This window comes from Taudactylus pleione, unplaced genomic scaffold (assembly GCF_031769625.1).
Source record: "Taudactylus pleione unplaced genomic scaffold, aTauple2 ptg000554l, whole genome shotgun sequence".
Taxonomy (NCBI): domain Eukaryota; kingdom Metazoa; phylum Chordata; class Amphibia; order Anura; family Myobatrachidae; genus Taudactylus; species Taudactylus pleione.
In genome coordinates this window covers 405,811-433,364 of record NW_028284956.1, presented here as the reverse complement: position 1 = coordinate 433,364, position 27,554 = coordinate 405,811, and the positions used below count along the sequence as shown (strand labels likewise).

Genomic DNA, 27,554 nt, shown 5'->3' with positions numbered 1-27,554 from the left:
ACACAATGCAGATACAGAACTGTAAATTGACATCGCCGTGTGTTCTTTTTACAGCCAATTCAAGCGTGACACAATAAACAGTCAGAGGGGGAAAATGTACTTTATAATTCTTTTCAACTTTACTGGTGTAAATGATTAAGGGGTCTAGTTACTAAGCAGTGTTAGGAGACAGAGTGAAAAGTGATAAGGTGCCAGCCAATCAGCTCCCAACTGCCATCTCACAGGCTGTGTTTGAAACATGACAGTTGGGAGCCGATTGGCTGGCACCTTATCACTTTTCACTCTGTCTCCTAACACTGCTTAGTAACTAGACTCCTAAACCATATAGCAGTCATCAAGGAGCCTCATGGTCACATGGAGATTACAGGCAGAGGGGCGGAGTAAAGCCGGCTGCAGTGTCCCACGGGCAGGGGGAAGGTTGAGGGTGCCCTCTATCACATGCTGCTTTGCATAGCAGAGCAGCTGTCAATGGATGACACCCGCGTGCGCGGAGCGCAGGGCAAGCCGCTAGCATGACGAGAACAGGGCGTGACAAGAGGTCATGATGCCTCCAAAAGTCATACAACAGGGGGCACGGCCTCACGGGCACAGCCCCCTTTCACTCAAACACGTGCAGTGTGAAAACACAGGAGATACGCTCTGCAAAACTCACTTTTGTTCAGCTCTGCATTAGCCCCAGATAGTTTGGAAATCCTTAGAATGATGGCCGCTTTAGCTAATGGAAGACGAGTGTAAACGAGGCAGACTTTTTGCTAATTATATGCCACAACGGTACCAGGCAGAGGATTTATTTATTTCCTTTCTATATGCCACAGTTCAGTTCTGCCCCGTGGCATTACTCTGTTTTGTATAAACAATGCCAATCCAAATGATGTAAACGTTTTGGTGACAAGAGCACAGGGAAGCCAGAGAGTTAAAGAAATATATTTAGTAAATGTTGCAGTAGGGTATGCACAAAAAAACTACAATAAAGTTACTTGAAGGTGGAAACCCCTTTTAATCTATAGATAAGCACTAGTAAAATAAATTACATTATATATCCATATAATAGTCATCATATATATTGGTCATTTATTATGTGATGCAATGCTTGTCATTTTGTTATTTTCACAAAAGAAAACTCAATAACAATACTTGATTAAATAAAATAAATTATATATATATATATTATATATATATATATATAGACGCACACACACACTGATGTACATATTGTTGAACAATCATGTATATATTGTTGTTACTGGTTTTTGTTTAGCTGCTGAATAGATGAAAGGAGCCCTAGTGTCAGAACACAGCCCACACCCCCCACACCCCCCCCCCCCCCGAAATGTTTGTACAGCTGAAGCTGTGTGTTTGGATTGAGTATATGACCGTACACTCCAATGCAATCTCTGGGGGCCTTGATATAAACTGGTCCAGAGGGGACCAGCCCTTGTCGCTGCCTTCTCAATGCTGACAGGTAGAGCTATACACACTGAACTATATAATTGTTATAGCAGGCCTGTATGTAATGCATATTCCATGTTTCCAATTCCATCCCATGTCACTGTATATTAAACTCCGAGTTCTCAGCAAGTAGCACTTACCTTTCCCAGACTGTGCATCACACGGAAACATTCAGTACAATACAGCATAAAAGAAACAATGTAAAGTCCATTTTTGCCATTGAAAAATAAGTGTATTTAAAATGAAAGTAAAAAAAATTTAACATAAATGTCATTTATACAGCATAATGTACCCCTTACTATAAAATATAAGGAAATCACAAGGACTGCTATAGTATGATTTATAATATGCAGAATGATTGAGGGGTAATTTATTCCATATAATACAGACTTTTTAATTCAAAAGAAAATTGAAATTGACCTAAACCTACTAATATAGAACCTCCAACCTCTTGTCTGTGCTTTGGGCAGAGCCCAGTTACAAACATTATTTACAGAAATGTCAAAGGACTACTGAAAGCCATAGCAGCGAATCAGATGTTGGCTTTCATTAGTCTGAAGTTGAACACACCATACTGGTAAGAGTGGACAGCTGATTGGTTGCTGTGGGTTATACATTGTTCTATGTACTATTTGATGAAATGATAATTCCACAACAAAACCAGCAAAAATCAATTTTCATTGAAACATCCTAAAGGTATCAGGGAACCCAAAGTTTATTTACCTAGACCGCTGCTGGCTGATTGATTGATTGATTACTCCCTGAGGAGTGAGGCGAGTCCATGTCTCATGCCTCAGTGATGTCATTAGTTCATAGCGAACTGTTAGGCTACATTGCCATGAAAGTTAAAAGAGCCAGCATGTATGTATATGTAGGTTTAATGTATCATTTTAACCAGCTCACTTAGGGGCAGATGTACTAAGCTCTGGAAAGTGATAAACTGGAGAGTGACAAACGACCAGCCAATCAGGTCCTAACTGTAATTTTTTTCGAACACAGCCTGTAACATGACAGTTAGGAGCTGTTTATTAATCTCCAGTTTATCACTTTCCAGAGCTTAGTACATCTCTCCCTTAATGTAACAATCGATTCCACTTACCATATTGGCAACGAGGTCCTTGGAAGCCCGATGGACAAAGACATCTCTGGGAAGATCCCTCAACGCAATTTCCTCCATTGAAACAAATGCCGGAAGTGCAGGCCGCTGCAACAAACAGAAAGAATGCAGGCTAAATGATATCCAGGTAAATTATATCAAGGTGCAATAAATCTCCATAAATATAATTTCGGCCAACTGAAGAGTCACTGCTTTACTCAAAGCCACACACAGAGCTGAAATTGGATCCTCCCCTAATATAAAAAGTTTAAAACCACACAAACAAAACATCAATTAAGGCTTCATCGTTATTATCTATTCATCCCTCTCTGCGGAGCTCGGGCGACACTGGCTGATTCTCTTTGAAACAGTTGGGTGGCTACTGAAATTGCCTCGTCCTTCTCAGAGAGTGCCGATGGCATTGTGGAGGGGGCTGCACACAGTGGCAAACGCAGGATTGCTAGAGGGGGGTTTCCAAATGCTTGATATTAGAGTGAGTGTGGCCAGTCCATGAAGAGGGTAAAATTAGCACTTTACCAGCTCTAATAAGCGTCACACAAAGTGTATTGTGTGTCATAATTCCAGCATGTACTGGACCAGTGATCACAGTAAGCCACTAAATGCGGCAGTAGGGCCATCCTGCCTGAGCTGAATGGTTTTATTTTAGATGTAGGCTCCATTCCAGAGTATTAGAGCAAGTCCGGGAGTCTGGGAGCAGCAGAGGACCCTAGCACTGCCCTGGACATATATGTACATATTGGGCTCTATAGCAACACATCCCTAACAGTGAATGTTTTCCAGATCTCCTAGTTGGTGCACAGGTTATTTCTTACTAGCGGATACATGTTAAAAGAGCCACAGGTGGTGCTAAGTATTTCATTTGTGATACTGAGATTAACATGCAGCACTTGTAAAATTCTATTATATTACTATTTCTATTGTGGTCATGGTGTGGGATGGGGAGGGGGGTTTCCAGGCAGACGGAAACCCCCCCTGCGTTTGCCTATGGCACACGGCAGTTTCAGCGGACACAAAAACAAAAATTAAAATTGGCATTTTCAAGATCATATGGTCGGCTCGATGTGTGCAGGCAGCTTCTAATGTACTATTAGTATTAAACCAGGAATGTAAATTCATTATTGGCGGGAGCACTTTAAATGTAGGTACATACCTTCTGATGTGGCAATATGCTTACAGCATTATATTACGTGATTTGGAGCATGCGCCATCTGCGTTTGTCGTTAACAGCACACGCGCTGTTTGCAGTGATTTACAGTGTACGACTCAGGCCCACAATCCAAAGGCTACAGCAGCACAACGCCATCTATAGATTCCGGAGATTGGTAAATCTGACAGCATCGCATGCCATATAGAAACATGGAATCAATATGTAATACCGGTGGCTGAATAGCCGCCAGATCAAATACCGACAGTGGATGACCGACGGATCAAAATCCAGACTAGGGCTAGTAAGCACCCTAATCCTCCCCTCTCCCTACCCTAACCCCCCTAGTGCCTAACCCTAACCTCCCCCCGTTGGTGCCTAACGCTAACCCTCCCGGTGGGTGCCTGATCCTAACCACTCCCTAGTGGTGCCTAACCCTAACCCCCTCTTTCCATGGCCTAACCCTCCCTGGGGGGGGGGAGTGCCTAACCCTAACCCCCTGGGGTTACGAAACCTAACCCCCCACACGGCTACAACCTGAGACCCCCGGCTTACCTTTGCTCGGTAAGCCGGGCGTCGGGATTTCGGCGTGCGGTTAATAATAGGCATTGGGATTTCGACGCCTATCGTTGGTCCGATGTCGGGCTTTCGGTGTCAGGGTCCCGGATGCCGGTAATCTGAGTACATCCCTAGAAACATATGGGGGACGCTGCTGTTGGAAATTGAGAGACAGCAGCAGATTTCAGAGATATCTGCTGCGATCCCCCCAATATACATGGCGAGGATACTGAGTATTCACGGACAACCCCCAAAACGGGTGTTTTTTGGGGAATATGCCACAAATAGTTAATGTTAACTGGGCCCCCCAAGAGAGTTACAATGGTATTTCTCCCTGCAGCTCAGCCTGACAAAAGTGTATCCTACTTATCTTACAGCAATGTTCTATTTAGTGTTACTCGGTGGAGATAATAATACTGAAAGATTAATATATAACAGTTACAAATAATGACTACTTTTGGAGGTACTAATCCTATAAGCTACAACTCCAAGGGGCCTATTCATAATTTATCAAGGATTTTCCAGATAAGTAACAAATTATTTCCCATTGTTTAGCTCTGATACACTTTCTCATTACAATCCTTTTGCCGCTAGCTAAACACTAAGCCCTTGTTGTTAGGGGGTTTAATAAATATTGGCAGAAGCTATGGTGCAGACAGGTGTCAGCGGTGCGCGATGGAGGTCAGTTCACAGGGCAGAATATTATATTATCATCAACTGGCAGATGACAGGATGCAGGGTAACACTGGGTTAATGAGGAATGCATCTATAACTGGTGCAAGCAGATCTAGCGAGGTAGTTTATGGGGTTAATGGAGGTGGTGTGCATTTTAGGGTAGCACACACCTGTATATACACACAGAGGTGGCAGTAGCCCTTATACAGTGATCGGTGGTGGCACAGTGGTATCTGTAGTGCCTCCACTTTACGATTACTAGTCTCCACTGCAGCGAGACGCTCAGGGGCCCCTCCTGTCTCAGTGGAGGACAGAGAGATAAGATGCGCTGACAGGCTGCTTGTGAGCAATAGCACACTTGGGTCTGAAGTCGCGTTGTGACATCAGCGCACCTGCGTTTAGGCCCGAAGATCCGGACCCGGCAGTGAGGGAGACATAGAGCTGAGCGCGCTCCTCTCCTAACAATAAATAGTCCAGATCTTAAAATTACCCTTTCCCAGTGCACTTTTCATCGGAGTTAGGTCTTGATAAACGTGCCCCTATACTGAGCAGCCTGTGGATATCTGTAGGGGACTATTCGGCCTGTAGGGGTCCATTTATCATTCCATATTTGCGGCTATATCCCCCAAAACACCAGTTGTCGGGAGTTAACCGCAAATATTAAGTTTCCCCTGGATGTATTAAGAAGGGACCGCAGCAGGGATCTCCGATACGATCCCTCTATTCCTGCAGGCAGCTGCATCCCCCTATAGTGTCTACATCTGCAACATCCGGAATGCGATGCATTGGAATCGGTATGATTTACCGCCGGACCCCTGGCTGGCGGTTCAAATCCCGACAGCGGCTGCACGAACAGGATGAAAATCCCGATCGTTCCCAGGTAAGTATTCACTAACCTATTCCCCCACCCTAACCCTCCTTAGGGGTGCCTAACCCTAATCCCCCCTCTAAGTGCCTAAACCTAACCCCCCTTCCCTGCCGCCTAAACCTAAGTCCCCCGGGGGGTGCCTAACCCCCCCTCCCCCTAGCCTAACCCTAACCTCCCGGGGGGTGCCTGAGCCTATGTCCCCCCCGGGAGCCCTAAACCTAACCCCCCCCCCGCAGCTGTCCACAGCAGCGCCTGGCATCCCTTCGATCGGGATGCCGGGCGCCGGTCTCCCGGCGTCAGTAAAATGACAGGCGTATAGATGTAGACGCCGGTCATTTAACCCTCGCCGGGATTAAGCAGTCGGGAAGCCGGCTGTCGAGGTTAGGTCCGCCGACTTCCCGATTGCATACCGATGCATTAGCTGCTGTAGCCTATGGACTACACTGCACATAATTAGCCGGCAGAGGGTTCCTCCGGAACTCTCCCCGGCAATGGCGGCCGTGCATGTGCAGTCAGCAGGACTGCCTGCGCATGCGCAGTAGCCCTGGCAGCTCTCCGGGCACATCGCAGGGACAGGCTCCTTTCAGAGCCACTGTCCTTGCGGGTGTTGGATGGTACGTTCCGGCAATATGATCGCATGTCGCAATGCAATCATGGGCACAAATCAGGCTTGCCTACCCTCCCGATTTGTCCGGGAGCCTCCCGAATATCGGGTGGTCCCCGGAAAGGAAGTCTCCGCCCCCCCCCCCCCTGCAGCGGGGGGTGTGTGTTTTTGACGCGATTTGAGCCGTATCGCCGCATGGTGGCCCCACCCCCTGCTTCACAATGCCATTAATTTTGGTATTGTGGAGAGGGGGCGGGGCCACGATGACGTGAGCGTGCGGTCATGCCCCCCGGCCCTGCCCCCAATTCTTCATCATTGCCCGGCCACGCCCCCTGCTGTAAGCATTCAGCTCCCTCCCGGAAGGAGGTAGCTGAATGTCGGCAAGTATGTCAGAAATGTCATGCCCAGATCGCATTGCTATAGCGATCATTAATAAATGGGGGCAGTTTGCAGAAGTAGCGTTCCCGCTGCCCTTAATAACCATACTAGTCATATCCTCTACATCGCTGAGCAATAATGATTTTCTTTTTGTTTCGCTTAACTCAATGCCTGGGAGACAGATTGCAGAATATATTAGTCTGCCTAATCCCCAAGACGTATCGTCTTGCTGTAAGACAATGGATGCTGTGTGCTGTTCCATTTGCAAACTCCAAGGATTACCAGTGCATGTTTTCCATTATTTTATAAGTTACCATCTAAGCTGGAACACATTGGTTTCATTTAAAAACTACAACAAAAAAAACAAAACGGCATTTTGCCGGAGTCTAGAAGCCCATACGCAGGCCGTACGCTCTCTGCCTTTCGCTTCGTTTTAGGAATTTTGGCAGCCAGGTTTCTGATTTTTTTTTTATATTATATTATTTTCATATTTGCAATATTGGCAACAGACCCCACACACACACTATCCGCTACCAACACAAGTCATATTCCTCATACTATATAATCTGTGTGCTGAATGGCCGGAGTCTCTGGGCCTGGTGCAAAAGACATCCACGCTATGACTAGTGAAGGTGATGGGTTGTTTTACCTGTAATCTCTGCAGTCACAATAGTGTGTCCAGGACCACAAAGTCCTCTCAAGGCTATATCTAAATCATAGGGGTCTATATACTAAGCAGTGATAAGACACAGAGTGAAAAGTGATAAGTGATAAGATGCCAGCCAATCAGCTCCCAACTGTCATCTCACAGGCTGTGTTTGAAAAATGACAGTTGGGAGCTGATTGGCTGGCACCTTATCACTTTCTTATCACTTTTCACTCTGCGTATGCGTATGGGCTTCTAGACTCCGGCAAAATGCAGTTTTGTTTTTTTTGTTGTAGTTTTTAAATGAAACCAATGTCTCCTAACACTGCTTAGTAAATAGACCCCCAAGTCCGGTAGAAACAGGCAGGAAATTAGATTACTACTAGGGGTAAATTTACTAAAGTGAGAGTTTTTGGAAGTGAGTTTTAAAAGTGATGTTGCCCATAGCAACCAATCAGATTCTCGCTATTATCTTCTAGGAGGTACTAGTTAAATGTTAAGTAGAATCTGATTGGTTGCTATTGGCAACATCACTTCTAAAACTCACTTCTAAAAACTATCACTTTAGTAAATTTACCCCCTAATATGATCGGGTTTGGAGTGTAATAGTCAGGAGTAATATTTTAGATGACCTACATAACCTACCCCACCTAGAACTTATCTTAAACTGGCACTAACCCATCTAGTCTCCGAGGTTCACACACGTTCTGAAAACCAGAATCGCGGTTGGTAGTAATATAATAAATTGGGTACAATTTTGGCGATCTTGCTTATCGTGCATAATGAGCACCTCTTACAGCCCATAAAATGCTGAGTGTTGTAATCTCTCACATCAGTGACAATCTGGCCAGTGGATAAGAGTAAGGTAAAAAATCAAGATGACATCGGCTACAGAAAAGGAGCAGCGTCCAAGTGGACCTAACATGTAAATAGGTAAATTGGTTGAGATCTGGCTTTTTCAGCCCAATCTCTATTGGCGTCAAGAGGCCTCTCTAGGTGCGGCTGAAAGATGACGGCACCAGGTAGCCCAATAAATGTAATCTGAGGTCAATTACCGCCATGGCTGATGGTGAACCTATTGATTTCCATGGGATTATTTATTTATTACCAGTTATTTATATAGCGCACACATAATTCCGCAGCGCTTTACAGAGAATATTTGTCCATTCACATCAGTCCCTGCCCCAGTAGATCTTACAGTCTATAATCCCTACCACATGCTCATACACACTAGGGTTGTTGGGACCCAATTTACCTACCAGTATATTTTTGGAGTGTGGGAGGAAACTGGAGCACCCGGAGGAAACCCACACAAGCACAGGGAGAATATACAAACTCCACACACTTAGGGCCGTAGTGGGAATCAAACCCACAAACTCAGTGCTATGTGGCAGTAATGCTAACCATTACACCGTCTGTGCTGCCCATTTAATATTAGACACAAGAGTCATTGAGGGCCAATTGTCCAATATCGCTGAACATATTGCAGGCTGTATGTGGCCTTACACAATCGTTAGGTGTAATATTTTAGATGATCCAAAATAACCTGCTTCCATTTCCACCAACTGTTGGAATCACTACTTAAGAAACTTTCTGGAAATATAAATGATATATGCCCATGCCCCTGGCATGGTAGGCTGGCAGCAAAGCAGCAGGTCACATGATTTGCATGCAGCCGATTGGGCGTGGTTGTGTGGATCTAGAGGAAGCTGCAAGCTCCCCGCTAGTGTTCTTCTCGCCTGCAATTTTATGGCCATCTAAGGGTTACTTCATTTGTGAGGCTTCCCCAGCTATACAGTATTCTGAAACTGCTGGCCGCACGTGCAAGCCCCCTCCTCCTCCAGGACCCTGACTAAAGTGACAATGTGTGTACTTTATACATTGCTATATTTGTTATTCGATGTTATTTCTATTCTTTAATAATAATAGAAAAGTTTTAATTGCTTTAGATTGGATGACATTTCCCTTAGGAAGCAGACCCGTTATACACCCAGCAATGCAGTACAATGTTTTTTATATTTTTTTTTCTTCCATAATCCAAAGACACTCTGATAGTTACTGGTTAGAGATGAGCAAATGTTTTGTTACTATAGGAAAAAGTTCAACTATCAGCTTCAGTCGGCAGTGCCAGGCCCCCCTCAACTCTGGGCAGAGACGCCCTGACTGATTTGGTGGGCTAGGCAAGATTTTAGCTGGTGCCCCTGAAACAACTTTGATACATGCTGCCATGCCTACTGCGCACCCACGTGAAGAGTAATGGCGCCATCGATATTCATCTTAATAGCCTATGCCTAGGGCCGCCTCTGTATCCAGGCCTTGTAGTGGCCACATTTGCTGCGATTCTGCCTATGATCAGTTACATTTGCAACAAACGCAATAGTTTTCTGTTTTTCAGAACTGTTGGGACATCAGGTTTCTTGATTAATGTACCTTTACACAAGGCCCTTTTACCGACTAGGCCCAAGGAAAAGGCCCTATATTATTTTGCAGCTGTATCACTGGTCTTACACAAATACTTGGAGCTGTATTCAATTTGAGCGGACCAGCGATACTTTTTCGCCCCCCCCTGACTTTTCGCCTACATCGCATGTTTTGCAGGCAGAAAAGTATCACGCGCGTGCCCGCGTATCACCGTATTTTGTTTGAAAGTATGCGAAAACGGGACACGGCGAAACTTAAACAAGCGGAAAGTCCTGTCAGATTTGGGGAAATCAGCCTGACACCCTCCAAAAGATGCTCTGACATGGGGGTTTCACTATGGTACCCCCTGATTTAGCTTGCTGAAGGTATTTGGTGTTTTTAAACGGGCTCAATAGCTGCTAAATAGCGTTTTTCTATAAGTGGTGCAGAATAGTATTCAGGAGTATTTTTTGCAGAAAATAACTTATCCCAGCAAATTTGGGGTACTTGAAAATGGGGGCCAGCATAATTTAAAGTTGCTAAAGTCAAGTTTAAAAAATCATGAAAAATCCACATGCCAAAAGCCCCTGCAATGAAAAAAACACCTGGAGCATACTTGGGGACCCCCCAGAGTCAAGTTCGCTAGTTTTTAACTTTGTCCCCCAACATTTTTTTTTATTTGCCCCCAAATTCAAAGTCATTTTTTTGGGGTGTTCTTAAGTCTTTTTTAAAAATTGTTTGACACAGTTTACATTTGGGGGACTGACTGAAGGCTGCACGGGGGTTCCCACAACGTTGCACCCCAAAACCCCAATTCTGCACTTTTTTCCGCCTGCTATTCATAGGCGCAACTTTTCAGCCTGGTACATTGCTTTGACTTTCCGCCTAGGCGACAAGTCTTCCAAATTGAATACGGAGTAAAGTCAAAACAGGCGAAAATGACGTCATCGGCGAAAAGTTTACGCCAAAAACACGTGAAAACGGCTTTTCACCTCAAATTGAATACGGCCCTTGATGTCAATCAATTTTGAGAACTGTCAAGCAGGCCAAGACTTCACCCACAAGTTGAATTAAAGGGGCCTAAGGTGGTCCTCTGGGGCTCCTGATCTAAGATGCCCCCTGCCCCCTTGCTGCTCACTGTCCTACGTGTGTGTGCTGTGTGATGGATCGGGAATGCACATGTTGGGACATGATGGCGAGCGCATGTGATTGCTGGTAAGTCTAATGGTGATCTCCATTTTCTGTTGGCTCTAGAGTAATTGGCTCTTACTTACTTGGATGGCATTAGCACATTAGCTGAACGGGAAGCAATCGGGAAGCCGACTGCCTATATACCGGCAGCCGGCTTCCAGACTGTCTTATCCCAGCAAGGGTGAAATGCCGGGCGTCTAGATGTAGACGCCCGCATTTCCCCGATGCCGGGAGACCGGCGCCCGGCATCACGATCGTAGTGATGCCGGGCGCCGCGAGCGGACAGCCGCGGGGGGGAGGGTTAGGTTTAGGGCTCCCGGGGGGGACTTAGGGTTAGGCACCCCCCCGGGAGGGTTAGGGTTAGGCTAGGGGGAGGGAGGGGGGAGGGTTAGGCACCCCCGGGAGGGTTAGGGTTAGGCTAGGGGGAGGGAGGGTTAGGCCCTCCCCCGGGAGGGTTAGGGTTAGGCTAGGGGGAGGGAGGGTTAGGGTTAGGCACCCCCGGGGGGGACTTAGGTTTAGGAAGCGGGGAAGGGGGTGGTTAGGGTTAGGCACTTAGAGGGGGGATAAGGGTTAGGCACTTGGGGGGAAGTTAGGGTTAGGCACCCCTAAGGAGGGTTAGGGGGGTTAGGTTAGTGGATACTTACCTATTCACGATCGGGATTTCCAGCGCAGTTGGGCTTCCGCTGCGTCGCACCCTGCTCCTGTCGGGTTGCCGCTGACGGGAATCGAACCGCACCCATTCCAGCTGTACGGTACTGCACAACCACTGCGTACGAAGCTGTGCAAAACAACTGGCCCATACTACATGACCAGAATGCAGAGCTGCTCTGCATTTAATGCCAAAGTAAAGACAGGAAACTTCTCGTCCCACCTTTGTGACTAAAATATTATTTGGAAATTTTGATTTTCTCATATTTGCAAAAGTTGTAAAAGTGTCTGTATAAAACTTTTTTTTTCTCTTTCTATAAAACAATAAATAATACTTCTTACCTTATCTGCAAAATTGTTCTGCCTCTTGAGATATTACTTTTGCAATTCCCGTCCGGTACAAACAATATCTCTGTAATGGGATTTTCACATTTGATAAATACATTCTAGCCTTTGGCCGCAATTTTGAAGCCAGTAGATATTGTGCCTTTAAATGTTCTGCAGATTTACTGGGGCATTCGCACTTGCTACACGGAGGAATGATGCTGATTACCTGAACTTCTAAAGCATTTAGCCAATAAGTCGCAGCAGTGGCAACGCTTGTCAGAGACTTTAGATAATACATCATGCACATGAAGGTCTGCTTGAGAGTAAAATCTATGGAAGGTGGGTGTCTGGGCATTTAGTCATGTCTTAGCGAATGACAAAACAGTCGCCAGTTTCTGATGCATGCTTGTGCTACATTTTATCACTTTCTAGCGATACTAAAAGCCATTCCGTATTTATTCCTTAATAATATCCATTTGCAAATGAAAAATTTTTAATAGACAAATAGCTATATGCAAAATATATATATATTTTTTCATGCGGTCCCAAGGTGATACATTGCAGCTCAGAAAGGTGGAAAAGCCGCAAAGACCCGCGGATCGATGGCTTGAAACCCTGCTCAGTTTGCACATAACTATTAGGGTCTTTTTGGACAAACCCATTACGAATGAGGTGTGTTTTTTTTTTAACATTGGTCCTACTGATTCCAAGTTGTACGCTATTAGCACAGCAGCTACTTTGCTAAAATCTGGTAATGTGTAAATAGGCACCTTCTGCCGACTTCGGTGATCCGGTTCTGCATCCAAAGTAACCCTCAGGTCACTCCATATGGCCGGGCTGTTCACACTTCCAGGACCAGTAAATCCGCGTCAGAAAGAAGCAGACTTTGGGCCTGATTCAGACCCACTCGCGAGCGGCTGTCCGCTCGCAAGTGGGTCGATGTTATGGACTGAGCATGCACACAATGGAGGGAGCTCCGTCGTGCGCATGCGCCAGACGCGACGAGCGAAGGAAAGTCCTTCGCTCGTTGTGTCCGATCAAAGGGGGCGTGCAGTCAATGTTGATTGACAGCACGCCCCCTTTGGTGGGCGTGCCTCCCTGACGGGGGCGTTCCCACGGGAACGCCTCCCGTCAGAAGCCGGCCCACTGACATCACTAGTGATGTCAGTGGGAGTGATTTTGGCTCTGATAGGGCCAAAATCACTCCGGAGCTTGCGGTTGAAAACCTCAACCGCAGGCTCCGGCTCGCAATTTCGATGGTCGCGATGGTCACGACCATCGCGGCCATCACAATGCACGCTCGTATAGCCTGTGGGTGGTGACCCACAGCTATACGAGCGTCCAGGAGGACGCTCCATTTTCATGGAGCCCGGCCCTCATTCAGAGCGTGCGCTCTGCTCAGAGCGTACGGCTCTGAATGAGGGCCTTTGTCCTCAAGACTGCCAGAACCCAGGGCTGGCATGCTCCCAGCGTCGCCCGGCACCCAAACAGCCACAGCATGGCAATCATGCTGCAGCTTAGAGGCACTGCAACCGTAGCCACAGAAAGAGACAGATTCAGTATGATTTACCGACAGCGGCATCCCGGCATCACTTTAAAACCCGAACGTCCCCAGGTAAGTATTCTCTAACCTATTCTACCCCCTAACCTCCCCCCTAAGTGCCTACCCCTAATCCCACCTCTAAGTGTCTAAACCTAACCCCCCTTCCCCACCGCCTAACCCAAACCTCCCTCCCGGGGCTGCCTAACCCTAACCCCCCCGCCCCCTTTCCCTAGCCTAAACCTAACCTCCCGGGGGGTGCCTAACCCGGTATGCAGTCGGGAAGCCGGCGGACCTAATCCAGACAGCCGGCTTCCCGACTGCTTTATCCCGGCGAGGGTTAAATGACAGGCGTCTAAATCTAGACGCCTGTCATTTTACCGACGCCAGGAAACCGGTGCCCGGCATCCCGATCGAAGTGATGCCAGGCGCCGAGTGCGGACAGAGGAGGGAGGGTTAGGTTTAGGGCTCCCAGGGGGGACAGGGTTAGGCACCCCCCCTGGGAGGTTAGGGTTAGGCTAGGGGGAGGGAGGGTTAGGGTTAAGCACCCCTGGGGGGGACTTATGGTTAGGCACCCCCCCGGGGGACTTAGGTTTAGGCGGCGGGGAAGGGGAGGTTAGGTTTAGGGCTCCCGGGGGCGACTTAGGGTAGGCACCCCCCCGGGAGGTTAGGTTTAGGCTACGGGGAGGGAGGGTTAGGCACCCCCGGGGGGGACTTAGATTTAGGCAGTGGTGAAGGGGGGGTTAGGTTTAGGCACGTAGTGGGGGGATTAGGGTTAGGCACTGGGGGGAAGGTTAGGGTTAGGCACCCCTAAGGAGGGTTAGGGGAGGGAATTAGGTTAGTGAATACTTACCTTAGGGACAATCGGGATTTTCACCCATGTCGGGCAGCCGCTGTCGGGAATCATACCAATTCCCCTAGCCCTAAGTCCCCCCCGGGAACTCTAAACATGACCCTTCCCAACCCGGCGGCTGTCCGCGCCCTGTCGCCCGGCTTACCTTCGATCGGTAAGCCGGGTGTCGGTCTCTCGGCGTAGGGAAAACAACAGGTGTCGGGATTTCGATGCCTGTCATTTAACCCTTGCTGGGATTATACAGTCGGGAAGCCGGCGTTCGGGATTCCGTCCATCGGCTTCCCGACTGTTTCCAAAAGAGACCGGTACATGCGCAGTACCGAGCCCCTGTCCCTGCATATGATTTTTTAGTACATTCAGGCGAATGTGAATATCTTATTGCTGTGAATAGCGACCGATATAAGATTCTAATTATTGAAACCCGATAATTAGTAAATATGCTCCATAAGGACAAGTAAGGAGGGGTAATGGCTTCTGCAGCTGTTTCATGGCCTGTAGCCTGACCTCAAGTGATTAACTCTTGGCCTGACCTCAATTCCACAAGCCTGATGTGAAAGCATCTACATGTCAGTCTCCAATGACATGAAGGCCAAATGAAGTGGCTAGAACTTACTAAGGGTCCATTAATTCTAGTGATTTAAGCACAATCCATTCCGGGGAACTGTGCAACATAATTGTAAGTGGTGAACAAACATCTTTACTCCTATCTTTGCTTTCTTATAGACCAGATGGAATTTTAAGGTGAACATTTGTAACTCAGATCAGTCCCATTCATATTTTTTAACCTTTCCTGTATATAAAGCAACCAAAATGTATTAGTCAGCTGGTAAATAATAAAAGACCCCTGACATAAGACATAAGCCCTACTGCCGGAGGTAACGGGGTTCTCATCCGCACCATAGCTTCCAGTACTAAACTCACACCAGGACCTCACACAAAGCGTAGATACCCCAGTGATCCACATGATCCTCCTATGCCCTGGGAAATGACGCTGCAGGAGACACCTATTTCTGTGTTAGATCCCCAGGACATCTGTTTCATTGCAGAAGTATAAGTATATACTTGTAAAGAAAAAATAAAAAAAAATTTAATTTTATATATATATATATATGCGTGTGTTTGCATGCAGGAGGGGAAATCACCTAACAAGACCTGCCTTTGTTGGCCTTTCAGATAAGACAATGGCCTGGTCATAAGATAACAGCTGTGGGACCCTTATAAAAAGGGGGTTGAGCTACCACCCAAGAGCCCCTCTGTTTGCTTGAGGAGTCAAGAAAGGCTGGGGCAGCCTAAACAATGGCGGATCTAAATGGCGGTCAAACAAAATTGATTGGCTTGTATTATGGGCTAGACACAAAGGACCTCATTCAGAGTCTCTCGCTAGTGCTGTGCGCTCGCAAGAGGCCCAATGGTTTGTGTACGCGCATGCGCACGCTTCGTTCTGCGCGTGTGCGAACTACTCTGTGCGATCGCAGGCCGCTCGCTCGCCCAGCAAAGACAGCCCAGTGAAATGAGTGACAGGAGAGGCCGTTGGTGGGTGGTAACAGGGGCAGGACACTAATAACGGGGGTGTGGAGGTGCGAACGCAGGCGTGCCTGAGTGTTTCAACGCCGTTTTAGAGGCGTGCATAATTAATACGCAGCGTCATAGTACACGTCACATGCCTGTTTTTTACACTGAAGTCCTCGCAATGCTTGCTGTAGGGTAAAGCAACCACAAGCGCTGCGATCGCTTCCGATTGTCCTCGATGAACCAATGTTTTAATACACTTCCTGGAGATGATGTGTGCTGGTGGGCGGCTCTGCCTGTGCGATTGGGCGTACGCTGGCTGCTCGCTAAGACATGGTGGGCGTGCTTATGCCTTGGCGAGCGACCGCTTCCCGTGGCGTCACTTTGACAAATTTGCATACGCTGGGGGCGAGCGATCGCATCTAGCGAGAGACTCTGAATGAGGTCCAAAGTCTCCTCATTATTAGTCAGGGACTATGGGGCATTTATCAACGAGTTTTATCAACATCGAACATTGGAACCATCTGACCGATGTTTTCGATGAAACATCAAATGATTCCCATCACTACGGAGGTAAGTGGACTAGAGAGGAGTGAGGAAGGTGCGGGGGGATGGGGGAGTGAAGAGGGTAAGGAGGGGGGGGCAGACAGAGGACACTCAGGACAGCGGCCTGGCCCCAGGTTGGTCCGGGCCCCATAATAGCCGCACCCCTGCACCTACGGTAATTACACCACTGCACGGAAGGTTACAAGACTCAGGAACGGGCAGTGGCTCATGACGTGTTTTATTACCAACTATGGCAAGGACATTTGGATCCTGGTTTATTTATTCTTGCGAGTTCTAAGCAGTAATCACTTTTCATTATTCATAATAAGCCCCACATGCTAACAAAGAAAAACTAATCATGTACCAAAGTCTATTTTTACAGCAAAAAAAATAATGTGTCCAGTGGTTGCCAATGTTTTAAAATACTTTACGGAAACCCAGAGAACAAGATCATAACTCTGCTGCCAAACGAACCATAATATAATCGTCTTCTTGGCACAAGAGTGAGGGAGGTCCTGGATCCTTGCCTTGGTGCCGCTGAACTGTTCTCAAGCAACTGGGAGCTGTGAGCAAGGCACAGAGTTACGTATTAATCTGGGCATCATTTAGGCACCCGCCATAAGAGACGCTACAAAACCATCCACCGCAGGAGGTGAATAAATGTTGGCAAAAGTTGTAGAATATTATTGGGGAAAAGTAATCAGTATAAAGTGATATGAGAACCGTAGCACAAAAGGGGATACATGACATAACCACATTATCTCTAGAATTACAGAAATATGACAAATGGGAACGATCTGCAGAAACAATCTGGAAGTTTTTATAAATTGTTCTGGAAAAATAATTTAATTCCCCGCTACTTTTTTTTTTCACACACTTTCTTCTACAAGGCAAACACATCATACATATTTATATACTGACAGCCTGCGGCTATAACATATAATATTCCCACTCCCCCCAAATAGCAGAGCTGTGGAGGTTTCACGCCGAGCGAGGACACCCACAGTTTGGGAGAAATGATAGCTGCAAAGGCTGTAACCTTCTCTGTCAGTGACATGTGAGAGAAGTCTCATTTCGCAGTCATTGAAGTGTCCGCAGAGCGTGTATCGCGTATTCTCATCGGACAGTTATATGTTAGAAATGACTGTGGCAGTGGGAGACACCTCTCAATGGGGGAGATGTATCGAACTTTGGAGAGAAATAAATTACCGTCTAGAGTCAGCTTCTGTCATTTTACAGGCTGTCGGCGGTATCCAATTATACCCGAACATTGATGGTGCGCTAATGTATCCCTCGGGGCTATCCAATTAGCCCCGAAATGCCGCACAACGCCGGCACTTATTGTGTTTTTTTTCTTTCGGGGCCTGATGTGTCGCGAAAAAAAATTCCTTATCACGGATCCCATGTGCTTTTTGTCCAAAATATCCTATTATTGCGTCTGAAATTATAGGAGATGGAGAAATAAAACATCGGCAAAAAACGGGGATTGACGGCGAAAAATCCCCATTTTTCATCCCCTGAAAAAATATTGGGGCTGATTGGATAAATTGGAGTTTATTGGTTGCATACTTCCCAACTTTTCATCCTCCACAGGAGGGACAGGTCGAGCCCTGAAGGCCCAAAAAGGAGGCGTGGCTTAAGAAAAAGGGGCGGAGCTTACAGAAAATGGGGCGGAGCCTAGCAATTTCCCCTGTTGTCGTGACTTTGGGGGAGTGCCCAGTAGTCTCCAAGACGCTGGGCAGCCCCCAGTCTCTCCCTACACAAGAGAACAGATACCGTGGGCATGCGCACGGCATCAGTTCTCCTACTGCACACCCGCTGCTCTGCATAGCAAAGCAGCGGTTTGTGCTCTCCCAACTTCCCCCCCACCGCGGGACACTGCAGCCTGCGGGCGGGACAGTCCCAGAAAAACGGGACAGTTGGGACGTATGTGGTTGGTAATTTATCTCTCTCCACAGTTTGATACATCTTCCCCAAACTGCATAGAGCCTTACATTTTATCTTAGGGCCTGATTCATTACTGATCACAACTGCGATTATGCAAGCAATCAGCCAATTGTTGTGTTCTGCGCATGCGTATGGATCGCAGTGACTACGCAGACCCACCGCAGACTGACTGACAGGAAGTGCCGTTTGTGGGAGGTGAGAGAGGGTGGTTGGCGAAACGCAGGCGTGCCAGTGCGTTTGAACACCGATGCAGGGGCATGCATAAATTATCCATTGCGATGCCGTATGCAGCTTGAGCACTCATAGTGTGCGATGGTACTCGATGTTACCGATGGTTTCGCAGTCTGGCTAAACATTAGGATGTGTGTAAGGTAAAGTGGGCGTCCTTATGTTGTGCTGCGACGGCATAGCGATCGCAGTGTATTATAATACTATCGCAGTGAGCGTGCGTGCGTGCGTAATCGCTATTGCAATCCCAGCTGCGATCCGTAATAAATCAGGCCCTTAGTTGGGTGCATATTAGAAAAGAGAAACCTTTTAAACGTGTCACTTCCTCAACAAAACTGTGTTTAGCTAGTTTCCAGAATTTTGGGAAAAAAGACCCCACAAAAAAGCAGTAAGACTGTGGCTACCGGCCCAAATCTATAGTAGAGAAAAAAAGAGAAGGAGGGTAATGTGAGAACCCCTCTGTCTATGCTGTTAGTCACTTGATAGTTGATACAGGTTGATATCTGCAGGTTGCAGCTCACAAATAGACAGAACCAAGTGACAACCATTAGACGGTTGCCCAGGGTGCTAACGGTTTGGCAGCAACTAAACCAATTAATAATTTGACATGATGTCACTCAAGAGGAGAGGTTATCAAACCTATTATAGAGGACAGGTGGATAAGTTGTTTATAGCAATCCAACAGCTTCTACTTATCATTTTATAGAATGTACTTGGTGAATGATAGGTAGAATCTGACTGGTTGCTATGGCAACTTCTCCACTTGTCTCCGCAGCTCCCCCACCTCCATGTCAGAGTTTGGCTCTTGGCTATGATGTCACAGGCAAGTGCCACAGTCCAGGGGAGGGCCATCATAGGGTTAACCTTTCATGTTGCCCTATGTGTCTGGCATCGATGACATGAAACCATTGATGGGAAACCATTCATGGCTTCACCCATTACTGGACATACCTGCTTGTGCTGTACAACGGTGTCGGGGATAAGATCTCTGCCCCCCTGCGCCAGCTTAAAAAATATATTGCAGCTGCTGTACCATCGATGACGTAGAACCATTGGATCTCTGCCATTGATTGCACAACCATTGACCATGGGTAGCAACGATGGCCATCCCTACATAGTCCAAGGAGCAGAAGATGATTCCCCCACCGACCACATGCTTAGGTAATATGATGAGCAACCCCTTGGGGGAGGCCTTCAGAGAGAGAGAGAGAGAGGGGGACCACGCATAGTGTGCCCCAGACATCCTGGTTAGAATTGTATCACCATTTTCTCCTCCAGCAAGCAGAGGAAAATTCTTAATATGGATTTGCAGATAATCATCTGAATTTTTTAGTGATAACTTTTTTTCTTCTTTATTTATTTGGTTTTCCAGGTTAACTTGTAAATTTCTCTAACACTCTAGACCTCATTCAGACCCGCCCGGAAGCGCCTGAGCGTTCGCAAGCGGGTCGATGTTTGGCTGTGCGCAAGCCCCGGAGCGAGAGAGAAATTCACTACAAAAGGAGCGGCTGTCGATGTTGATCGACAGCTCGCCCCGTTTTGTAGGAGTGGCGGGGGGGTGGTTTCACAAACGGAGTCGTTCCCAAGCGAACGCCTGCCATTTGTGGGCGGCCCCACTGATATCACCAGTGATGTCAGTGGTGAGCTTCCAGCTCTATTAGAGCCGAAAGTTCACTGGGGCTTGCGGCAGACGAGACCCTACCTCAAGGGTCTCGTCGCAAGCCCCGATGGTCGCGATGGTCTCGACCATCGCGACCATCAACCTGGTCACTCGCTAAGGCTGTGGGAGGTAACTCACAGCCTAGTGAGTGGCCAGGAGGCCGGATCAACTTTTACATGCGGCCGCCTTCATTCAGAGCGAGCGCTCGCATTTTGCGAGCGGCTCTGAATGAGGTCCTCTGTTTCATATAAAGACAGTCAATTCAGTAGTCAATTAAGGATATAGGCCCTCATTCAGAGCCACTCGCTAGCGGCAGTACGCTCGTTCCGAGCGATATTCGCACATCTGCGCATGCGTACGGTTTTTAGTACGCATGCGCGAACCAGTCAGTGCGGCCGAAAATCGTTGGTACGCAATATAGCGAGGGCCTGCTATTTTGAGTGACAGAATGAGGCGTATGTGGGTGGTAACAGGGGAAGGTGCTTGAAAACGGGGAGTGGAGATCCGAACGCAGGCGTGCTTAAAGGTCAAAACGGGCGTTTTAAGGGAGTGCATAATTAATACAGCAGCGTCATTGACCACGTCACTTGGTTTTTTTTAACTCAGAACTGCTCGCAAAATAGCGGTTGAAAACACCAACCACAAGAATAGCGAGCAGTTCATACGCTGTACGATGTACTCGATTAATCTAATAAATAGCGGACATGACGTATGGTGCGTGCGGCCAGGGGGCGTTTTTATCAAATAAACGAGCGTATGTTTTGCTCGCTCGTTCAGACTTAGAGGTGTGAACAGACTGCAATGTGCGAACGGATCATTTGAATAGCCACCCCTTGTTTTTGAACGAACGACCGCAAATAGCGAACGGCTCTGAATCAGGCCCATACACATTTAAATGAATGCCCCAGAGCGCACCACTGATTCTGTTTTCTATACGTTTACTAAATACTAGGTTGGGATACTTCTATATGTGGAGCTTCTAAGGACATTACAGATAAGAACCAGAGCGCCGCACTGCTACCAGATGAACTACTGGATAAATAACTGGGCTGTTCATAGTTTTTCGCTGGTGTGTGCCTACAACCTGCACACACATAATTTCCAACATTCTCTCGAAGCGTGACGGCGAGCAGTCTCCCACTGCAGCCCAGCATACAGCAGCATTTGCTGGGCTGCTGACAGGTAGGATTGAAGTGGGGGGGGGCGTCGGACCCGGGCCCCTTCAGCAATCCTGGGCCTGGGCAATTAATACCAGCTCCCCCCTCTCTGCGCCCCTGCCCACAATATGTGTTCTGCTACTGTCATCTGAGGCTGATGATAACAGAGATTAAAACGGAAAACAAAAATCTGTTATTCTTTGATAAATAACCCCGCTCAATGTTTAAATATTTTGGTTGCACTTTATCCTGTTTGCGATCAGACGTGCGCCGGACTATTGTGTGTATTTTGGTTTAAAAATGAATATGCAGCATCAAGAAGCACCATACTTTGGGGTATATTTACTAAAGGGTGGGTTTTTAGAAGTGGAGATGTTGCCCATAGCAACCAATCAGATTCTACTTACATGTATCTAGCATTTTCTAGAAGATAATATCTAGAATCTGATTGGTTGCTATGGGCAACATCTTCACTTCTAAAAACTTGCACTTTAGTAAATATACCCCTTTATCCTTCTGAGAGCTGTCTATGCCAATACAAATCACCTGGGGGTTGGGCACATGGTATCCCAGTAGCCCTGACTGCCAGCTTGGACCCAGCCTTGTGCTCGGGTGAACCTTCCTTTTTACCTTAAACGTCAATTGTCAAAACAACTAATATTCTGGGTGAGCTGCGTGCAGAAATGTGGGCGGCCACGGCACTCGCGCCCAGTCGGAGCAACAATTTAATTGCCCATTACTAACAGCCGTGATAAACACATTTGAATTCCCCCCTTGGGTCACAAAGGAGAACGTCAGTACAGAATCTTATTTTAGCCAGTGCAACGTTTGTAATATCTTTGATATTCAACTGTCTAATAAAACGATCCAGGATGAGACAGGTAGATCTACATCATTATTACTGCGCTGAGGGGGAAATGTAATCATCTCATATGTTCACCATTCCCTGTGAGAATAAACTATCCTAAATGTTGCCCTCTACACGGGGGAAGCATGGCCAGAATTGCTCTTCCAGGTTTATAAAGTCACCTCTGAGTTCTGTGTTGAATTAAAGACTTCAGGAGCCCAGATCGCTGCTTCACTGCCTGCACTGTGCTTTCTTAATCTATGCACCTAGAATAATGTCATCTGTATTACTGTATGCAGGAGACATCAGCTGCTCATTTATGTGTGAATCTGGAATTAAGTTTAATGATATAATCAGTGTAGGTGCAACTGTTAAATTAAGTGTAATAATTTATAATATACAAGCTATAAAATGAGCGCTCACATTTCTCTAACTGGGTAATCACATTGACACGCTCATAATTTTATGAAGAACATTGATATTAGTGTAATGTATACATATATCTATACTTATAATAAAGTTGTAATATTTGTGTCTGCACTGTATATAGAATTTTTTTTGGGGAGAAATGTACTCATTGGGACTGTGTATGAACTGTGGAGACAAAAACAAAAATTCTGAATTTTTGTTTGTTCGTTCCGGCATCACGCAAAAACTATGGGATGAATTTGGATTGCGTTTTCAATAGGGATGTGCGCCGGACAATTTTTGCCGGATTTGGATTTGGTTCTAATTCGTCGTCCGGCTTTGGATTTGGATTTGCCAAACCGCGGTGACTGGCTTTGGATTTGGAGTTTTTTCAAAAATGGACAAAAAAAGCTAAAATCACATAAATTGGTCTTTTTTTTTCTTCCTAGAGTATTATTAACCTCAATAACATTAATTTCCAGTCAATTTAGACCACCTCACAGCTTATAATATTGTTTTCAACATTATTGGCCAAAGGTTGCAGTGAGCTGACTGGTTACTAAGCGACAGAGCAGCGGCACAACGACACAGACACCACAGTATAAAGCACATCTATGACACATTGGCACACAGCAGTGGCAGAAATGAAAAGTAGTGCACCCACACAGTGGGGTACGGCCAGCAGAATCAGAGTACTTGTTTACAAAGTAGGCTACAGCCCAAGGAGTCACAGTGCACAATCTTATTCACATTACACCCCTGATTCACTGCCCCTGATTCACATTACACCATAAAGTAGTGTCTCTTATATATGTTACGACACACAGTAGTGCCCCTTTTACACAATGCCCACAGTAGTGCCCCTTTTACACAATGCCCACAGTAGTATGCCCCCCAGTAGTATGCCCTCCCAGTAGTATGCACCCCCAAGTAGTATGGCCCCCCAGTAGTATGGCCCCCAGGGGTATGGCCCCCAGTAGCAGGCCCCCAGTATTATGCCCCCCAGTAGCAGGCCCCCCCCAGTAGTATGCCCCCCCAAGTAGCAGACCCCCCCAGTAGTATGCCCCCCAAGTAGTTTGCCCCCCCCAGTAGCAGGCCCCCCAGTAGTATGCCCCCCCAAGTAGCAGACCCCCCCAGTAGCAGACCCCCCCCAGTAGTATGGCCCCCCCAGCAGTATGCCCCCACAGTAGCAGGCCCCCCCAGTAGTATGGCCCCCAGTATTATGCCCCCCAGTAGCAGGCCCCCTCCAGTAGCAGGCCCCCCCAGTAGTATGCCCCCCAGTAGTATGCCCCCAAGTAGCAGACCCCCCCATTAGTATGCCCCCAGTAGTTGTGCCCCCCAGTAGCTCCCCCGGCCCTTACACACATTAAAAAAAAAAAAAAAAAACTTACCTGTATCCCCGCTCCGGTGCCGTCCACTCTGCATCCACGCGACGAGGAGGGAGCCGGAAGACGGAGCTCCTGAGTGAGCTCCAGCCGGCTCCCTCCGTGCAGCAGCCAATGAGAGTCTGCCTGACTCTCATTGGCTGCTGTAACAAACACACAGTTGCCGCTGGCGGCTGTGTGTTTGTTCTATGTAGGGCAGACCGCTATCACAGCGGTCTGCCCTACACTCGAGGAGCCCTGATGTCAGATTCTCTAGCGTTCGGGTGGACTCGGATCCCCTATGTTCGGAGCGGTTCGGATTCCACAGAATCCGAACCGCTCGTCTCTAGTTTTCAATATTGTATAGCTTAGTCACCTAGAAAGAAACTGTGGTATGTATTATCTCAATGTGACATCAGGGAGAAGAGCAATAAAAGAAAATCCAGACGTTTGGCTCTCGGCGTATACAGTGTGCAGGCTCCTCAAGCCAAAATGACTACATGTATATAAATAGAATTTTTTGCTGATAAATATACTTTTAGGGACTGTTTATGAACTATGGAGGCATAGCAGAATTTGCACAGGCTCCTCAAGTTCAAAATGTATATAAATATACTGTATATATACAATATATACAAATATTGCACACTACAAATGCAAACCGTTAAATATGTATGCATATATAAATACATAGATATATATCTCAAGATCTGTTTCGCAGGAAAATCCAACTATATATTAAGCATTAATCAGACATCTAATCCTGACTCATGAAGTTGCTGTATACATGTCAATCCAGTAGATGTCGCACCAAGACAAACACTACATATCATAGAGTCGCTGTTGTTACTTGCAACCTTTCAATGTTACTGTAGGTTAAGTGTCTTGTTCACCAGTTAGTGGCCCCAACAATTTTTTTGTGTTAATCTGCAAATATTATTTACAAAGACATTTTGTTATCAATGTCTACAATATAAAATATACATCACAATATTAGATGGCACAATATTAGATAAGCAATAACAGACATCCAAGTGAGCGAAGTTGCAGGCAAATGCTAGTCTATATATATATAAATATATATGTATATACATATACATACACATATATAATAATTAATGCATACAGTACCATTCCTAAGTTGTATTAAATTATTTTAATACCGAACCCTTAATAATTCCTATAATGCAGAAAGGGTGCATTTCCTGGTGCAGGTCAGACCAGTCACTCTGTTCTGCCGTTTTGCCAAATGTCCCCCATCATTGTAGTTGTAACCGGGGGTTTACTGTTTAGATGGCGTACCTTGGTAATACCCCCAGGATTGTTCATCGTGTAGCTTTCTGAAAGCACATGAGTAAGAAGGAGAAAGTTATATGCGTTTAATCTGAGCAAATGATATAGGAAGGGGGGTCTGTGACAAGGTTGCTTGTAAGAGTAATGGGCCCTTTGCTATTTTTTGATCCTGGGCCCAGTTCTCTATGATAGGTGAATGAAAAACAATATTATCTCAACCTCTAATTAATATAACGAAGCAGAGTGATATGCTACTGACAGGCATATCTGCATCACCGTGCAGGCTTGTGTCAGTTCCCCATTATTTGAACTAGTCTTTACCGTACTCAGGCCCTGATTCAGAGCCGCTCGCTCTGAATCGGGGCGTTTTTTTTTTTTTTTTTTGTGCGGCCTCCTGGCCGCTCGCATAGCTGTGGGTGACCACCCACAGCTATAGCGGGCGGCCATGATGATGGTCGCGATGGTCAAGACCATCGCGACCATCGGGCTTTGCGACGAGACCCTTACGGTAGGGTCTCGTGGCCGCAAGCCCCATAGACCTTATGGCTCTAACAGATCCAGAAGCTCTCCACTGACATCACTTGGCGTTCTCATGACAGGCGTTCTCATGGGAACGCCTCCGTTTGGGCAGCCACCCCCCCGGCCCGCCCACCAAAGAGGGCGAGCTGTCACTCAACATCGACAGCTCGCCTCCTTTGTTGCGAGACCCGGAGCGACGGAGTGCCCGTTGTTATCCGGGTTTCGCGCGTGTGCACGACGGAGCCAGCTCCGTCGTGCGCATGCGCACTGGCCACCATCGACCCGGATGCGAGCGCCCAGCGCTTGCGACCTGGTATGAATCAGGACCCTCAGTCTGCCTCCTTCCCTTCCCCTCAGTACTGCCTCTTTAAGCATAAGGAGACACAAGTACCAAATCTACATACGGACTTACTGTAGGTGAACGCTTTTTGTGTGATCACTAATGCGCCCTCCCCCAGCATATGTGACAAGTAACGGAAGATGGGTCCGGGACCAGGAAACTGAATGCTAGGCACATCCTAAGAACACGCCAAAAAACTCTCCGGGCTGCAGGGCGCCATTACAGGCAACATGCAAGCCAAGCAAAAATGCCCCCAGGACAGCGACAGGTGAGGCCCCCTCAGTCTTGTGTGCTGAGCGGCGAAACCGGTAGTACACCCCTAGTTATGGCACTGTGTGCATAGGGGCTTGATTCAGAAATGAACGTTCATCCGAGGATGAATGCACATCTCCGATGTTTAGGGGTCTAGGTCTGTGCATGACCTGTCGGTCGCAGTGCTGGGATCGCAGATGCAGCAAGGAGGTGCCTGACACCTCCTGCATTTGCATCTGAGATGGACGGATTGTGTGTGCGGCTCTGCAAATCCGTCCATCTCTGAATCAGACCCAGTCATTGGAGTCATTTAAGCTAAGCAGACAGGCATACACCCAATTCAGCACCAGCCCCTATACTGGTAATGCAGCACACTTTGCACTGTACAGTTGCCTATTTGCAGGTTCTAGGCAGAGTTCCACCAATACGATAAACACATTTAGGGTCCTATTTATCATGGTGCTGCAGTAATTAGCATTATTACAGTGCCCCCCATTTTCAGGTGTATTAGTAAAACCCATATTTTCTCGGGGGCATTTCTGGGAGCCGGGAAGTGCGAGCACTTTCTGCAGTTGGCGGACGACCCTTCAGGTTTCCCATCCAATTATTTATCATTGAGAGTTGAGACATAATTTACTTCCTACACAGCCATCCCTCAAAAGCCCATCAATATTCTAACGCACGGATGCATTTTTATTTCTCATTTCATTTTTTTTTTTTTTAATTTACTTCTTTTTAATCTAGCCAATGATCGAAACTCATATAACATATCAAATCAATTTTCTCTTCATTCGTTCTTTCTTTCTCTCTCTACAAAGCGATAACGCAGAGCGGCCTTTGCGGGCTGACAGGCAGGGCTGCAGGTACTGATGCTCCCTTAGAGGACACTATCTTGCTTAATGCAATTGTCACAGCGATTTCCTAGCCCGAAAAATTCTCATCAAAACACTAACAAATGAAAAATAAGCAAAACCAGATGAAGTGGCCTTATCTGCGGGTTTCGCTGAAGGTAAAACATCCTATTAATTGAAAGTCTGTCGCACTGGAATTCCTAATGCATCTGAGCGCTGACAATGTATTTACTTC

At 46.8% G+C, this 27,554-nt stretch overlaps 1 protein-coding gene across 2 annotated transcripts in view; it reads right to left on the bottom strand.

Moving 5' to 3' along the window:
• MEGF6 (multiple EGF like domains 6) overlaps window positions 1-27,554 on the bottom strand; it is a 433,964-nt gene that overhangs the window by 314,724 nt on the left and 91,686 nt on the right. For both annotated transcript variants that reach the window (XM_088452600.1, XM_088452601.1), the window contains exon 4: window positions 2,549-2,653. In XM_088452600.1, the coding sequence (XP_088308726.1) occupies window positions 2,549-2,653 (105 nt within the window). The remainder of the gene's footprint in view (window positions 1-2,548; window positions 2,654-27,554) is intronic.